The sequence below is a fragment of the Octopus bimaculoides genome, chromosome 3, assembly GCF_046866305.1.
Source record: "Octopus bimaculoides isolate indiv1 chromosome 3, ASM4686630v1, whole genome shotgun sequence".
Classification (NCBI taxonomy): Eukaryota; Metazoa; Mollusca; class Cephalopoda; order Octopoda; family Octopodidae; genus Octopus; species Octopus bimaculoides.
The window spans coordinates 95,000,089-95,018,366 of record NC_142930.1 but is presented as its reverse complement, the minus strand read 5'-3'; the positions used below and the strand labels follow the sequence as shown (position 1 = coordinate 95,018,366).

The window sequence follows — 18,278 nt, the reverse complement described above, 5'->3', positions numbered from 1 at the left end:
TTGGTCAAATCAATGTAAACACCTCTTATGAGAACCCAATAAGGTGAAAAAATTGATTAATGTTGTTCCTCATTTTCTCAGTCTACAGAGAAGTAGCTAAATTAATCCTGTTTATATATATACTCCATAGGTTATACATAGATACATAAAATGTACATCTATGTGTATGCTTCGAGGAGAAGTATCCTAGATATTATACCTGATTACTTGTGACTTGTTGATGTAGTTAATTAAAGATGTGATGTTCTCCCTTTCATTTCCCAGTAAGACCAAGATGGCAAATGAAAGCCATCAATTTCTGGGAAATATAACTTCTATAGTTTAGCTTCTTATCCAAAAATCTTAATATTTGCTTCATATCTACTTAATTCTGTGGGAACCAGAGATAAGTATCAGCTTACTGAACCATGTTTTTGTCTTTTTTTACATAAAATGGTTAAATGTATAATGTTTTTAACTTTTAGAAATATATTTTGTGTATATGTGTTATGTATGTGTGTAGATATATATAGTGTATATATCATCATCACCAAATTCCATATGGGAAAGAGGGGTGCATTGAATATATTGGAAATTAATAATCAAGTTAATTTGTCTTTCACATCTATAAAAGTTAGCTCATATTATTGGTAGTTTCAAATAATCTTCAATGCTGCCCCAACCTGGTTTAGGTCATTTTCACCAGACTTATCTCAACTTGAATGTTTGGGTTATTTGATTTATGAACTGCACTGGGTACAAGGGAACTAGCCTTTTCTGCATATATTATGAACTGCATATGAAAGAATATATGTAAAGACAATATTAACTATGAAGTTACTGATAAACAAAGTCAAAAGGATTTCAGTCTCCTGATAGCTGATGTGTTACATTTCAAGATATTTTTAAAAGGCTGATCCTAGGGTGTAGTATTGATTTAAGTTGAGTGTATGATTTGATGATAGTATTGCATCAAGAAGTGGGTTGAGGAAAAGTAAAAGGTAAGAAATAAAGAAATGTGAAGGAAAGAGAGATGATGGCAAGAATTAAAGGACTGAAGAGAAAGCATAACTAAGTGATGATATATAATTAATAAGCCAATGAAGGAACAATAAATTTTATTTTATAAAGTTCTGCTTTTTATGTGTATTTATGGATCTAGATGATCCATAAAAACACTGACTCATTCATGGTAGTCATGACCAGTATCATAAAATGAACTTAGCATGTTTGCAACCCTTGAGTGTATTTGACAACAGTCAAATATATTCCACATAGCAGTGAGGTCTTCAGGATTGTTCTTTTCTTGGCTGTTCTGAGAAAATATTTTTTCTGCCTTTTACATATTGTTTACATTTTTCAAAAGTCCTTCAGGTGATCTTGTTGGTTATAGTCTTTTTTCAATTACTGTAATATAGTTTGTTAGTTTTGTTACATCTCTTTTCTTAATGCTTCTGAAGGATGAAGTATGGTTGTGAAACTTACTTTTGAACAGCCCTTCTATCATACCACTATATCACTCTGAGGCAGTGATATGGAGTTTTTGTCTTTCATGCTCTTCATTTTGGGACTTGAAGTCCCATTATCAAATTCTATTGATAAAAACTCTATAGTCAATTGCTAAATTATAGCATACCTTAACTTCTGCTTTTTAAAAAAACACATCAGCTATCAGGAGACTGATTTGCTTTTGACTCCATTCTCTAGAAAATCTCCTCTGTTAGTAAGACAAAAGTTTATATAGGTGCAGACATGACTGTGTGGTAAGAAGTTTGCTTCCCAACCATATGGCTTGAGTTCAGTCTTGCTGCATGGTTTCATAGGCATGAATCTTCTACTCTGCCCCAAGTCAACCAAAGCCTTATGAGTGAATTTGGTAGCTAGAAACTGAAAGAAATCTGTTGCATATATATATGTGTGAGTGTATATATATATATATATATATATATATATATATATATATATATATATATATATGTATGTATGTATGTGTATGTGTGTTGTTGCTGGTAAGTTTATGTTGTCAACTGTTGCTGGTTAGTTTGGTGCAATGAGCAGCTAGTAAAAGCAACAGACCTCAAAGAAATGAGTATGGGAGTCAATTTGATCAACTAAAACCCTTCAAGGCAGTACCCCAGCATGGTTGTAAACCAATGACTGAAGCAAATATACGATATATATTACCATGATGCTAATAATGCAAATGAAAGTAGAAACTATGTACTTTGTACACATCCCAAGACATACTGGTCTAACCAAACCTGAAGAAAAATTTCCTAAACCATTTTGGGCAATGTTTAGTTTTATTTGAAACTACAAGTAACATAAACTAACATAAAATGCATACACACACACACACACACGCACACACACATATCATACATTACAAATTCACACATATTTTATATGTACACATACATTACACGTATGTACTTTACACAAACACTCAATCACCTGTGTATGTTAGATTGGTCAGAATTAAACTGTTTGGTCTGCAGAGTTTGTGCAGACACATGCATAAGACAGGAGAAGCATGGACATATATATATGTGCATTTGTGTCTTTAAATCCAATGCCTCATAAAGCAAGGATAAAGTTCAATTTTTTTCATTCCCTGTAAAAGGACAGCATACCAATTTAAGTAATTGCATATATATATATATATATATAGTATAGTATAGAGCACAGTCAATACGTGTTTTAATCATTTCAAAATCACTAAAAAGCACTCACAATGGTTGAGTTCATTATTAGACTTTACTGACGTGTGTCAGAAGTTTGTGTGTGTGTGTGTGTGTGTACAAAAATGCATACAGATCTATCTGCATGTTTGTGTATATGTACATATATACATTTATATACTCATACACACATTTAAATGGCTTTAAATACTTAGTTATTTGTGATACTAATTGATTCGAAAATATTTCATGTCTTCCTTTAGGTTTTAATTCTGAACAGTATTGCTTTGACTGATAGAGAAATTATACATTTATTTTCATAATTTTATAAAATTATCATTTTTATTTTACCTTCTGTTCTAGTTTTATATTGATGCATATTTTGTTGCTGTAATATTTGTTTGCTACCTCAATATACATTTGAAAGTTATATTTCTTCATGTTTTATTAGCATTTGCATATGTGTATGATAATGAGCATGAGAGAGAGAGAGAGAGAGAGAGAAAGTGAGAGTATGTGTAATCATGTGTGTGTATATGTGTTAGTGTGCAGAGAAACCAATACCTATTTCAAAGGAAATGGTAACATGATTTATAACATAATGGGGTTAGTTTGTTTAACTGTTTTGCTCCTTCCCCTACCTGTTCAAAAACATTTGTGGTGTTTATATGGACAATCTTTCTTTATATTTTAATTTTATAATTATGTACATTTGTACATGTATCTAACCCATCATTCAATTTAACACCATCACATGGCTCTTGAATGTCATTAGCAGAATTGAAGTATTCCATCAGGTCCTCAGTTTTGAGGATGCTTTGGATGCACTGCTTTCTTCTTTAGCTATCAAGGAATTGCAGCTGTTTCTTCCCTTTCTTTCTACTTGTCGCTAGTGCCTGGCAAAGGACATGGATGTGTCCCCTTAATCCTCTCACCACTATAAAAAGGAAATATGTGATTGTCTAGGTAAACTGTGTCTATAGATTACATATCTTGCTCAATATGTGCCACTAAACAACATGAACATCTTAAATTCTTTTAACCCTTTCATCTCTGCACAAGGAGTGAGTTATTCATGTAAGTATGTGATTGGCTATTAAAAACATAAATTCCATTCCACTTTCAACTTCTTCAGTCATTTTTGTAATGAGATTTCCGTTTGAATAAAAACTTGCAGCTATTTTTGAATTGAAATCTTTTTGGTGGCCAAGATTATAAAGCACCATTTTGGTTGCTTCATTGTAACTAGTTAGATGTCTTTCTGCATTCAAATTCCATATTTAAAGTCAACTTTCATTACACCTACATTGATAAAATAAATACCAGTAATACTGAGTTGACTCTAAATACAAAATCTACAAGAAAAAAACAGAAACCAAAATAGACCAAATATCTGTCTTGTGTCTTGTGAAAAAGTGAATAGTTTGGTTTTTTTACCATTCCAATTATCGTTTTTATTCTTTTTTTCCTATTTTTCCTTAAAACTTTTCAATTTTACATGTTCTACTGAATGTCTGAAATATGGCTCTTATTTTGCTTTATTGACGACATTTAAACACTGATCTACTTGAAGTATGTGGTATGGATAAGTCTATCAACATTTTATTAAATTCTTTAAGTCTATATCTTTACTTAACACGTCAAAGAAAAAAAAAACAAATCTAGTTTATCATAAAATTGACTGGATTTTGGAAAAATATTGCACAGTTCATTTTTGACTACTAAAGACTTCTTTTTTTAAATTTCAATATATTTACATTTTCTTCAAAATTCATAGCAATGCTTCATATCGTAGAAATAACTTCATAATTATTTTTAACAAAAATCTTTTAGGGTTCCATGTCAATACTTATTGCCAATTTTTTGGTTCAAGTAATAAAACCATCAAAAGTACCAAAGTAAGCACGTATGTTTGTGTGTGTGTGTGTGTGTGCGTGTGTGTGTGCATGTGTTCTGGATTATGAATTGGGTTGAGGCTAAAAGTTTAAGGTGCTGAGTTTGTAACTGTACAACTTTGAGTTCTTATCTTGTTTCATCTATTGCAATGTGCCACTTCAGTAAGGCATGTTGCTACTTCTATTAACTACAGCTAATGTTATATAAATATTAAAATTGGCATATCTGTATGTGGAGGGATTTAAAAATTGAAATTCTTTAAACATTCTTTTTAGACTTACATATGGTTGTATAAAATGTTGATTTTTCTACTCATTATGATTATTTTTTTAGCAGTGTTATTTTAACCATTTGTTGCCTACCTCTGTAGCATTTCTACATCCCAGTGATTAACTTCAACCTTTCATGCCAATTAATTCTGCAAGTATGATAAACATTGGATTAAAATAAATCTCTACATTATAGTAAAATTGGCTGGTTGGGTGGTTGGTTTATTTCTCCAGTCATCAGTCACACTTTACATCATATAGAGAGAGTTAACATAAGAGGTGGAGGATGAGTGCACATACTAGACTTGGTGGGAGACAATGAGTAAAAGAATGCTCTACACAAGCACGAAGTAAGAGAAAATGAAATTATATAGACGGAGAATGAGGAGTGGTAAACAACTAAGTAGTTATGAGAAGAACTATACAAATGAGAAATTTATTTTATTCTAAGGTAATAAATATTTTTCTTCAGAAAATTATTATTCATTTCACCATTTTGTATAACCATCAAGAAATTTGATCAAAGTTAAATTATAATTATTGTATGTCTGTCATATTTCCTGATATTATCCATTTTGGCAAAAGTATTCTTCTAAATTTACCTCATCATATGACGTGAAACACTGTAGTTGAATTATAACTTGTAAAAAATGAAAAAAAAAAGAGTAAATATTTAGATTTATAGATAAATAATATTCAAACATATCTTTACTATGGTTCACTTTGCCTTTCTTTTTCCTGAAAATAAATATCTGGGTCCAGTGCCACTTTAAGGCATGGGCACACTGGGCAATTGCCCAGGGACTCCATGGGTTTAGGGGACCAATGCTACTATGTGTATACTGTTGTATATATGTAGATTAAGTATCTAGAAACCCCAGTGTATTACTTTGTTTGAGGACCTATAATACTGTTGAGATAATCCTGCCGTGATCAGATGTTAATTTCAGTCGAGTTTTCTTTATTCATTTCCATTATCACCAAAAGTAACATTTAAAAAAAATACAAAAGAAATCTAAGAGTGTACATGGCCAAGACAGTAAAATGCTGAACCAAATGCCTATTCTTATTATTTTGGTTTGGTTAAGTTCCCTGTTTTAACTGTGCAATTCTATCTAGAGTCTAATTTTGAGAGGGTTCAGTCAGATGTTTTTCAGAATAATCTGACCTCATAACTTTCAGAAATTGATTTTACTATTCAATCTGGTAACTAAATGTAAAATAACACTGATATACCATCTTTTTTCTGGGGTATTTGACCTCTTAATTTCCCAAATTGCTTTTGTAATTCTACCTGATGTCTATTGAAGACTAATTCTGAAAGACATTTTCTCTAGAGAATTTTACTTTTTTCCAACTTAACCCTTATTTTTATTGTGCAATTATACATGGAGTTTAATTGCAGAATACCTCTGAAAGACATTTTTCTGAAGTCTGACTTCATGGCTTCCAAAATTTGATCATGCAGATTTTATATTGAAGAAATGATTCTGGAGATTCTGATCCTTGATTCCCCACCAAAAAAACCAGTTTTATCCCAAGTCTTTTTAAGAAATGGTTCTGGAGTAGATCCTGGCTGTGTGACCCCATCTACAAAAGAAAAAATATATAATTGTGTTATTTCATCTGGGACCTAATTGAGATCACTTTGAAGACATATTCTGGAGAGTCTGGGATTAGACCTCACATTGTTAAAACGAAGAACAATGCACTCAACAAAGATTTTATGTTTATGTTTTTTAAGCTGCAAATATCTTTTGTGTTTTATATGAAAGTTAAAAAAAGACAAAAAAAATCTTATTTAGTTTCACCCTTTTGATACCAACCCACATGAGCTTGCTCTTGGTTCTCTTCCATCAACATTTTATGTTCATTTGTTCCAACCAATTTAATAATGACAGTTATTTTATCAAATATTTTACTACTTTAAAAATTGATGGAAACAAAGGTAGTATATTTCAATAGAATTATGGTAAAAAAAAAAAGGTTCTACAAACTTTCTGTGTATGCATTTATGTGTTGTTGTTTAATATCAATTAATTGTTCAAGTTCTATGACCATCTCATTTTTTTTTTTTTTTTTCAGGAATAGCATAGCCTGGACTACATTATCCAACTTGTTATTTCCTTATTTCAGATTGTAGAGTGTGATCTGAGGGAGATTTGGCTGCTACTTCTATAAAAGCAAACAACTAGGTAGAGGATTCCTCAATGGCTCTGTTTATATGCATTTGTTTGTATGTCTATGTGAACATATACACATTTATTTCAAACTAATAATGTGTGTGTACACATATGTGAGTGTGTGTGAGTGTGCATATGTGTATGTGTGTGTGAGATAGATAGATAGATAGATAGAGAGAAAGAAAGAGAGAGAGAGAGAGAGAGAGAGAGAGAGAGAGAGCACTCTAGTACTGGTGGTAATCTCCCGGTGAACAAAGTCTGCTGCAATCTATGTTTAACTGCTGCTCATTTATTTTTTATTTTGCATACTGTAATACATATTTGTGTGTGTGAATATGATTGTAACATGGGCATTGAATGTGTGGAAAGTTTGTGAGGACTGGAGAGAAGTGCTTTGGCTATGAATGATAATGAATTATAAAGGTGGAGTGAGAGTAAACTGAAAGGATTGAGAGAGAGAGAAAGAGAGTGCAGATGAGAATTAAGGGCACTGATGGATGTGTGTGTTCATGACAGATGATTACTTTAGTGATGTGGAAATGTAATTTAAAAGTACAAAGTTTGTATGAGTGATGAAAGTGCTGTGTCCTGGCCAAAAAAAAAAGTAAAAGATAAAAAAAAATAACAACATGGGTAGGAATGATAATGAGTTCAGATCTTGAGCTGTTGGTTCTCACAGACAAAAATGAGAAGACAGAATCAATACAAGTGGGTTGTTCGATTTGCTTTAATGCAGACCTATCCAACCCACACTAGCATAGAGAATGTGGACACAGTAATGATGATGATGACAATGATAGTGATAATGGTGAGGACATTGAGAGGTGATGGCAGCAGTGGCAGTGATGATGATGATGGTTACTCTGTGGGTGTGTATGTGTGTGTGTGTGTGTGTGTGTGTGTGTGTGTGATGTTAGGCTGGTATTTCCTATCTACTATGATCACATCGAACATTTCATGCTTGAGTGAAGTCCTTTTCTTATGTATTTTGTTTGTTTTATTTTTTTCAAACAAACAAACAAAGACGAAAATGGTGTTGAGAAGCTTTAAATGTAAATATCTCAAGGTTGTTACTTCTGAGTTGATGGACATTCTGACTTTTGAGATCTCTCAATTGGGTAAAAAAAAAATGAAAAAAAATCACTGACACTAAACATGGTTTCTCAGGCTCTTATACACATACACGTGTGTACTTGCACATGCATATATCTGCAGAAACACATATACATGTTTATGCATGTATTTGTGTATGAGAATACATATTCAAACAGATGCATCCATATAAAACTAAAGGGAATTATACATTCATTGACCAAAGTGATACATTTATGCTCTATTCACCTTTCATTACAGTCTATATATGATAACAAAAAGCCATTATGTTATGGACCGTCTTCTGGTCCCACATTGTTTCCATGAAGTTCTTCAATCTGTGAACCGTTTCCAATCTCCCATTGGTTGTTTCGTTAATGTTGTTTAATGCCTTTCAGAAAGGCGTGACTGTCATTTCTCATAAACCCACTTCCTCTCAATAAATCTGAGGCATTTTGCCTTTTTATGGAATCATATAAATTACTGTAAAAAAAAAACGTATATACAAATTGTTGTTATTTTTTCTTGATTTGTTTTGTCATCTTTCTATGACTGCTTTGATTTTCATAATGTTAAACTATAATTTAATTTGAAATAGACATACATACATACATGTATACATACATACATACATACATACACACACACACACACATGCATGCATACATACATACATACATACATACATACATGTTGGCACTCCGTCGCTTACAACGTCGAGGGTTCCAGTAGATCCGATCAACGGAACAGCCTGCTCGTGAAATTAACATGCAAGTGGCTGAGCACTCCACAGACATGTGTACCCTTAACGTAGTTCTTGGGGATATTCAGCGTGACACAGTGTGACAAGGCTGACCCTTTGAATTACAGGCACAACAGAAACAGGAAGTAAGAGTGAAAGAAATTTGTGGTGGAAGAGTACAGCAGGGTTCGCCACCATCCCCTGCTGGAGCCTCGTGGAGCTTTAGGTGTTTTCGCTCAATAAACACTCACAACACCCTGTCTGAGAATCGAAACCGCAATCCTATGACCGCGAGTTCGCTGCCCTAACCACTGGGCCATTGCGCCTCCACACATACATACATACATACACACATATACAGGGTTATGCAATATTTTAATAAGGAAAAGCAATAGGAAACTCCAGCTAAGTCACAAGTATTTACTCTCACTCAACTTTTATTTCCTGTTTTACAAGTGTTCAGTGTAGCTACCACATGCATCATGGGCAACATCAGTGTGATAAGAGAATTCTTCCCAGACATGTATCAGCATGTCATGATCCATCGAGTTGATTGCTGTTGTTATTCGATGTTTAAGGTCATCGAGGTTAGTGAGTAGTGGTGGAACATAAACACGATCTTTTACTTATCCCTACAAGAAAATAAATCACACACATTGAGGTCTGGGGATCTTGCAGGCCAAGCAGATATGTGTCTGGGAGGAATTCTCTTATCACATTGATGTTGCCCATGCTGCAGGTGGTGGCTGCATTGAACACTTGTAAGACAGGAAATAAAAGTTGATTGTGTGTAAATACTTGTGACTTAGCTGGAGTTTTCTATTGCTTTTTCTTATTAAAATATTGAGTAATGAAATCGGTTCATTCTTTTTGAATAACTTTGTATATATATATATATATATATATATATATATATATATATGAAGGGGTACCCAAAAGAAACTGGAATTTTGCAATATTTTATTCACTTAGTTTTACATGTTTAAACTTTTATTACCTTCAAAGTATTCTCCATTTGAAGCAATGCATCAGTACAGATGCATTTTCCACTGTTTGAAGCAGTCCTGGAATTCTTGCAAATGCCTCCATGTTTTTTTTTCTTCACTTCTTCCACATCTGCAAACGTTTTCCTTTAAGGACTTTTTTGCATTTGGAGGGACAAAAAATGTTGCAGGGAGCAAGATGGGTGAATAGAGAGGTTGGTAAGTGAGGTCATGCCATTTTTAGTCAACAACTGTCTCATACTCAAGGTGGTGTGCACAGGTGCATTGTTGTAATGAAACCACCACTCTCCACTTTGTCACAGGTCGGGGTGTTTTTGTCTTATCGCGTCTTGCAAATGCTTCAGAACTGCCAAGTAAAATGTCTAGTTAACAATTTGACCAGGAGGAACAAATACTGCGTGGACAATTCCTTTTGCATCAATGAAACAAATCATCATCATCTTGACATTGGACTTCACTTGACACTCTTTTTGAGGGTGTGGTGACATTGAATGCTTCCATTGACTTGATTGCTGCTTCATTTCTGGGTTGTAGCCATAGCACCACCTTTCGTCACCAGTGATGACCTTTGAATAAAGGCTTGGATCAGTTTTCAACTGTTCTTTCAGTTCACAACATGCATTCAGTCGTGACTGCTTTTGATCTTCCGTGAGTAAGCGTGGCACAAATTTTGCTGCAACTCTTTTCATTCACAGTTCCCCACTCAAAATTCATTGGCAGGAGCTCCAGGACGCATCAGTCATATCAACAAGTTTGTCAATTATTCAGCAGTGGTTCTCCAAGGTCAGTTCATGAATTTTCATGAAGTTTTCATTCATTTGGGAGGTTGATGTTGGCCCTGAATGCGGTTGGTCTTCAAGCAACAAGTGACCATTCCTAAAACATGGGCACCATCCTTGTAAGCTGTTTGAAGCATGAGAACTGTTTCGGCCACTGTTTTCCCCAGCAGAAAACAGAATTTCATAGAAGCATGCTGTTCCTTTCTTTCAGTCATTGCAAAAATTAACAAACAGGGAAGAAGCATTGCAAAACAAAGATGCATCATGTGACAGTAAGACTTCACACACCACTGCTGGTTGGCAGACAGATGTCTGAGGGTCACATCAAGTGGCTTCTAGTGGTGGAAGCCTGAACTACAACAGACTTGTCCCACAGAGGGTGTTTTCAGTTACTTTTGGTTACCCTCTCATATATAAACATATACATATATATATATATATGCACAGGTATAACTAAAGTTATAGGGGCAGGCATGCCTGTGTGGTGATGCACTTTGCTTCTCAACCAGATGGTTTCAGGTTCAGTCCTTGTATTTTAAAAGGTACAGCCTTGTTATACAATGTGTCATGCTGATTTTTCTTGAGAATTAGATTTATGGTACACGTCTGGGTGGAGGTGCATGGCTTAGTGGTTGGGGATGTTGGACTCATGATTGTAAGATTGTAGTTTCAATTCCTGTACCAAATAATGCGTTGTATTCTTGAGCAAAATGCTTCATTTCATGTTGTTCTAGTCCACTCAGCTGGCAAAAATGAATAATCCCACGATGGACCAGTGTCTCATCCAGGTAGGGAATCTATACACCATGCAAACCAGGAAACTGACCCTTATGAATTGGCACAACTCGAAAAAGTAACTTTACCTTTTTTTACACATGCCTGTAGAATGCTCAGCCGCTTTTACATTAATTCAGGAGTAGGTAATTCATTTGATTTGACAAGTGAATCCCCATTGTCAAATGACAGGGACCTATCGTTCTCTGATATAACATTTCAATCTCAATAACCAGAGATCACTGTGCATCTCATGAGATTATGGATCTGCAACTGAAAAGCTTCTCTCCAGAGCACATGTTTGCAGTATTCTTTTTGTTTTTATGATGTCAAATTGGCTGAGTTGTTCAAGCATCAGATAGAATACCTTGTGGTATTTATTCCTGCTCTTCTGTACTGTGGATTCAAATCTAATTAAAGTTAACTTTAATGTTCATCCTTTCATCTGTTCATCCATTTTAGTGGGGTCAATAAGTAAAGTACCAGTTCAGCACTGTAGATTGATGAAATTGTCAGGGTTGGATGAGATGCCTTGCTGTATCTATTCCATTTCTTTGCATTCTAACAGTCATGTATGCTCTGACATTGATGCCAAGCTGTAGTGGAATCGCCTTTCTCTTAGATGACATTGATGACATCAAGAAAGTAGATTTACTGGTCTCCTATGTAAAATAACATTGATAAATATCTCATTTATGTAGTGTAGTTGTTCTGGCTTTTAACCTCATCATTTGATATGTAAAAAATGTTCTAATATTCATATCCACGCTATGTGTTGACTATTTTGGCTTGTGATCATTGTTAGGTGATTTATTCCAGAATGTATGGAGGTGTACATTCAACCAAACTGGATTTGAACTAAGAATCTTTATTTCTAAACGTTGGGTAATAGTGTATCAGTAAGTCATTGCTCTTAGTTTGGAGATGTACCTGGTTTGAATCAAATTTGAAACTTTGTACACTTCTAGAGATGAGACAACAGCAACAGTGATAATAGTGTTGATGACAACAATGGTGATGGCAGCAATGATGGCGATGAGGATGATGATGATGGCAGTGATGATGGTGATATAAAATTTAGTGTCAACATAAATATTGGGAAAAGAATTCTCATCTCTAAAGTTGAAATCATTATTAGTCTGAAAAGTTATCATCTTATCAACAATTCAAATTTAGATCAGCAATTCTTAACCTGAGGGAAATTTTATGTCTGAGGATAGATTTTAGGATATCAATAAAAACTTTGAAAACTTCAATGGAGAAGTTGTTTTCATATTGAAAAATTCTGCATTATTTGCATTTATTTTCATTTGATTTATTTTCCTTAATGCTAATCTTTTAATGATGCCAATATTAAATTAAAATAAAGCTGTTAATGTTATGCAATAAATTGTGGTGTATACAAGGCATTTTCCTGATGATATGTGAGTAAAGAATCGGGATGATAAACTGGAAAAAGGAAGAAATACTGAAAAATGTTAAAAAAACACTGATTTATATAGACTAAAAAAATTACTAAGAACCTTAAAAAGGTATTTTATGTAAAGAAATAAACTTTTTTTCAGTGAGAAATAATATTTCATTGGACTACTTATAACAGCATGGAAAGTAGAAGATAAACAATGATGATAAGTACTTGTTTGTCTGCTGTTTTTTAAAAATTTTATTCTTTTCTTTTGCATGACATTTGTCGAACTCTTTACCACTGAAGGCAGTTTTCCAGCATGGTCGTGGCTGTTATTACTAAACAAACTAAAATACTAACGATTCAAAAGTATGAAATGGTTCTTGGTAAAGATTTTTAACAAGCTGTACAGCTTGTATGATTTTATAAACTTGTTTGTATTTTGTAAAATACCCAATATTTTATGTTCATTGCTGTGTTAATTTGTTATTTTGAATATAACCTAACAAAAGTTTCTTACATGGAATTACAATGGATGGTCTTTTATTGAAATATGAAAATTTCAAGACCAGTGGTTGTCTATCTGAAACCAAGAAGTGGTATTGGACAGGTATGTATAAAACAGATTAAACTTTGCTAATCATCTTCAATAGTTTATAACCTCTTTTAGAGCAGCCTCTTAATCAAGGAGTCTTGTCTTTCAAGTTACTGGGCAATTTCAGTAGCACCAATGACATGAAAATGTACCCAGCACATCCTCTAATGTGGTCAGCATTAGAAAGGGAGTTCAGTTGTGGGGACCATGCCAAAACAGACAATGGAGGTCAACCAGTCAGATCTTGTCAAACCATCCAACTCATGCCAGCATGGAACATGGGCATTAAATGTTGATGATAATGATGATGATGAAGATGATGACGACGACGACGACAACAATGACGACAATGAAAGCAATAGAGTTGAAATAGGTTTTTGGCTGATTCTCAAAGTAATGCTTAGTAGTTAGATAGGAAGCCAGGGGTTGTAAGCAGCCAAATTTCTCTCAGAGACTTCTTGAAAAGAAGTCTAAATCTAAAATTGGGTGACAATGCTGGAGTAACTTTCATCAAAGATCTGTCCAATTAGAGCTGGCTTGGTGTTAATCAACAGTGACAACAACAACAGCACACGTGCATATATACAAACATGCACACAAAACACAATGCAATGAATAAGACACAATACTCCAACATGACAAGAACGAAGCTCACAAATACCTAAGCTAAAGAATTACATATCAGTTAGTTAAGATTGATCTCGTCATGGTCATTTATTATTTAAGCTTAAAAGTTGGCAAGCTGGCAGAATTGCTTGCATGCTGGACAAAATGGTTAGTTGCATTTCTTCAGATTTTATGTTTTGAGTTTAAATTCCCCTGAGGTTGACTTTACCTTTTATCCTTTTAGCATCAATGAAATAAGTATGAGTTGAACACTGGGGCCAATGTAACTGATGACTCCCTCCCGCAAAATTTCAGACCTTGTGCATATGGAGGAAAGAATTAATTAGTGTTGGTTACTGAGTTTTCAATTTTATAACTAAATCCAACTTCCTACACAATAAATTTTTCTCATTATCATTTAGAATATAATGAGTAATTATTCTCAAATAGATTTACTACTTCTGTCAGTTATATGAAATTTCATATTTTAGTAATTTTAACCATTGTTGGTGCCTAGACTCAGGCCAATTTTGATTGAGTAGACCTGTGATCAAAGACACTTCAGTTGTGAATGTCTCTTTGTATATCTATGAATACATTGTTCAGATTTTTACAACAGTAGGGTGTGAACTTTCTATTTCTAGCAAACTGAGTGACTGCATAAAAGATTTTCTTATTGCCATATATTTGTAACTATTGTTGCTTGGCACCAGATCAGCTGTTATTAAGCAAATTTATAATGAAACACATTCTAGGACACAGCATACAAGGTGGTACCCAAACAAAACTGGAATTTTGCAATATTATTTGATTCACTTAGTTTTACATGTTTACGCTTTTATCACCTTCAAAGTATTCTCCATTTGAAGTAATGCATTAGTCCAGACACATTTTCCACTGTTCAAAGCAGTGCTGGAACTCTTGCAAAGTGATGGCTTTTAATGCCTCCGTTGTTTTTTCCTTCACCTCTTCTACATCTGGAAATTCTGTAGCACCAGTTTTGTTATCAGTGATGACCTTCGAAAAAAGGACTGGATCAAGTTCAGTTCACGACATGCATTCGGTCATGACTGCTTTTGATCTTCCATGAGCAAGTGAGGCACAAATTTTGCTTCAACTCTTTTCACTTGCAATTCCTTATTCAAAATTTGTTGACAAGAGCTCCAGTACACACTGGTCATAACAAACTCATCAATTGTTTGGTGATGGTTCCTGAATTTTCATGATGTTTTCTTTCATTTGGGAGGTCGATGGCTGTCCTGAATGAAGTTGGTCTTCAAACAACAAGTGACCATTCCTAAAGCAGGGAAACTACTTGTAAGCTTGTGTTTTGCTCAAGGCAGTATCCTTGTAAGCTGTTTGAGATACGACAACTATTTTGGTCACCATTTTCCCCAGCAGAAAACAGAATTTCATGGAAGCATGCTGTTCCTTTGTTTCAGCCATTGCAAAAATTGACAAACAGGGAAGAAGCACTGTAAAATAAAAACACACCACATGGCAGTATGACACCACACGATGCTGCCGGTTGACAGACTGATGCTTGAGGGTCACATCACGTGGCGTCTAGCTGCAGAAGCCTGAACTACAACAAGTTTATCCCTCAGATAACATTTCCGGTTACTTTTGGGTACCCCTCATATGTTTCACTACCCAATGTATGCTTTTTTTTTTATAATGATGCAATAGGAAGGAGATTGGGCTGTTGTTTCTTGCAGGTTAAATGACCACATAGAGGCTCTCACATTAGCTAGTATTTTAAGTTGTTCATTGTTATGTTGGCATATGGAAATACAACATAATAATACATGGGAATGAATCAGAGTTATTTTAAGGGAGATAGTTTTCATTTTTAGTTTTTAAATCCCTGGATGTAAGTTATAATTGCTAATTATAAATGCAAATAATGGCATCAAAATATTTTTATTCTCTATTTTTCAAAGAAATTTTTTACCAAAACAGAAAATAAAAGGAAAATACTTTTAAAAAGAATCAATATTCTCTCATTAAAAAGAATAAATAACTTGACTGAAATAGAAATATATTTATCTATGATAGGAAAACTAATTGTCAGGAGATGGTGAAGAGAACAGACACACATACACACAGAGGCATGGATGTGTGGTAAGATATTTGCTTCCCAATGACATGATTTTCAGTTCAGTTCTACTGTATGTCAAACAAAATCACTCCAGAAGTAACCACAAAAATGACAGATATGTATTTCACTATAGTTGCAGCTGATCCATATGTACACGATGGACTGCCTCACAGTTTTCACCTATCAGATTTATTCACAAGGTATTGGTTGGCCTGAACACTTGCCCCTTCCCTCTATGTCAGCCTGACTGAGCAGCTTTATGGTCTAAAGTGCTCCATCATTGATAATCTTGGCTTCCTATTCAGACATGATTGATCCTCTGTTGGTTTTGACAACTGTCAGTTGTTCAATTAACTAACCTAGCTGCTTATTAAAGTAACGTGTGAATGGCTGAATATCCCATCTATGACACATGTTTTCTTAATATAATTCTTCGGTACCACCGGACTGGCCCTCGTGCTGGTGGCATGTAAAAAGCACCCACTACACTCTCAGAGTGGTTGGCGTTAGGAAGGGCATCCAAATGTAGAAACTCTGCCAGATCAGATTGGAGTTGGGTGTAGCCATCTGGTTCACCAGTCCCCAGTCAAATCGTCCAACCCATACTAGCATGGAAAGTGGACGTTAAATGATGATGATGATGCCAAATCAGTCAAGCACAATATGTGACAAAGCTGTTACAGTTCATCTTTATTCTTTTACTTGTTTCAGTCATTTGACTGTGACCATGCTGGAGCACCACCTGATGGGTTTCCACACAAAATTTCTTTCTACCCACTTTCACTCACAAGACTTACCACTTCATGCATGGTGCTACAGTTTAGCATGATGTCATGTGACTTTATGGTTAGGGTGTTACACTCATGATTGCAAGATCATGGTTTCAATTCCATGACCAGCAGTAATTGTATTTTAGAGCAAAACACTTTATCTCATGCTCCTCCAGTCCCCTCAGCTGTAAATAGGTAATCCTGCAATGGATTGGAATTCTGTTGAGAAATAACATTGGCCTGCTTATCCAGCCAGTATGATGGCATCATTTTAAAGCTACAACAATGCAAGGAAGTGCAGTATCCATTAGTCTGGTTGATACAGTGATTACTGTGTAGTACTGTCATGTAGCTAGCTGTTAGTAGGTACCACATGGTGGTATAGTTCTTTATAGTAAGCAGGGTACCATTTTGCTATAGTAAAGCAGCTGTTTCTTGGTATGTTATGGTGGTATAGTTCTCCATTGTAAGCAGGGTACTATTGTGCAATAGTAATGCAGCTGTTCATAGGTACCTCATGATGGTATAGTTTCCCATTGTAAGCAAGATACTATTGTGCTATAGTAATGCAGCTATTCATACGTACCTCATGATATAGTTCTCCATAGTAAGCAGGGTACTATTTTGCTATAGTAATGCGGCTCTTCATAGGTACCTCATGGTGGCATGCTTCTCCATTGTAAGCAGGGTACTATTGTGCTATAGTAATGCAGTTGTTAGTAGGTACCTCGTGGTGGTATAGTTTTCCATAGTAAGCAGGGTACTATTGTGCTACAGTAATGCAGTTGATAGCAGATGCCTCAAGATGGTATAGCTCTGCAGAATATCTATGTTAATATAACAAACTTAAGCTGTGTGGGAGAGGTGAGATTATAAATATAATACACTTGGCTATGACAGTCATAATATTCAGATTCAGTAATAAATTGCAAGTCAGATTAACTGAAGCATTAGGAAACTATACACTACCTTGTAAGCTTGTTCTAAATCTGATATGGGTAGCATAGTCTTAATGTGTAAACAGAGAGGAAGGGGGCCTGGTAAACATAACTATTACAAAGTAATTATTGTGGTTCTTGAAAGATTCCTAGAAGCAAGCAAAATTACACTGTATAGGATAAGGTAACATGGGTAATACAAAAAATGATTTTCTATATATAAAGAGTGAATTTGGTAGAAGGAATCTGTGTGGAAGTCTATGATATATATACCATCTTCATTATCATCATCACCGTCATCAGTTAGCATCTGCTTTCCATGCTGGCATGGGTTAGACGGTTTGACTGAAACTAGTAAGCTGGGAAGCTGAACGAAGTTCCAATCTGATTTGGCATGGTTTCTACAACTGGATGCCCTTCCTAAAGCCAACCACTTCAAGAGTGTAATGGGTGCTTTTTACGTG

At 34.6% G+C, this 18,278-nt stretch overlaps 1 protein-coding gene across 5 annotated transcripts in view; it reads left to right on the top strand.

The window, feature by feature from the left end:
• Positions 1–8,609, top strand: part of LOC106880276 (choline/ethanolamine transporter flvcr2a) — a 319,269-nt gene extending 310,660 nt beyond the window's left edge. For all 5 annotated transcript variants that reach the window (XM_089349395.1, XM_089349394.1, XM_089349397.1 and 2 more), the window contains one exon: positions 6,911–8,609. Coding sequence is in view for 3 of the 5 variants with exons in the window: in XM_089349394.1 (XP_089205520.1) it covers positions 6,911–6,916 (6 nt within the window). In the remaining 2 variants the exon portion in view is untranslated. The remainder of the gene's footprint in view (positions 1–6,910) is intronic.
• Positions 8,610–18,278: the final 9,669 nt, after the last annotated feature.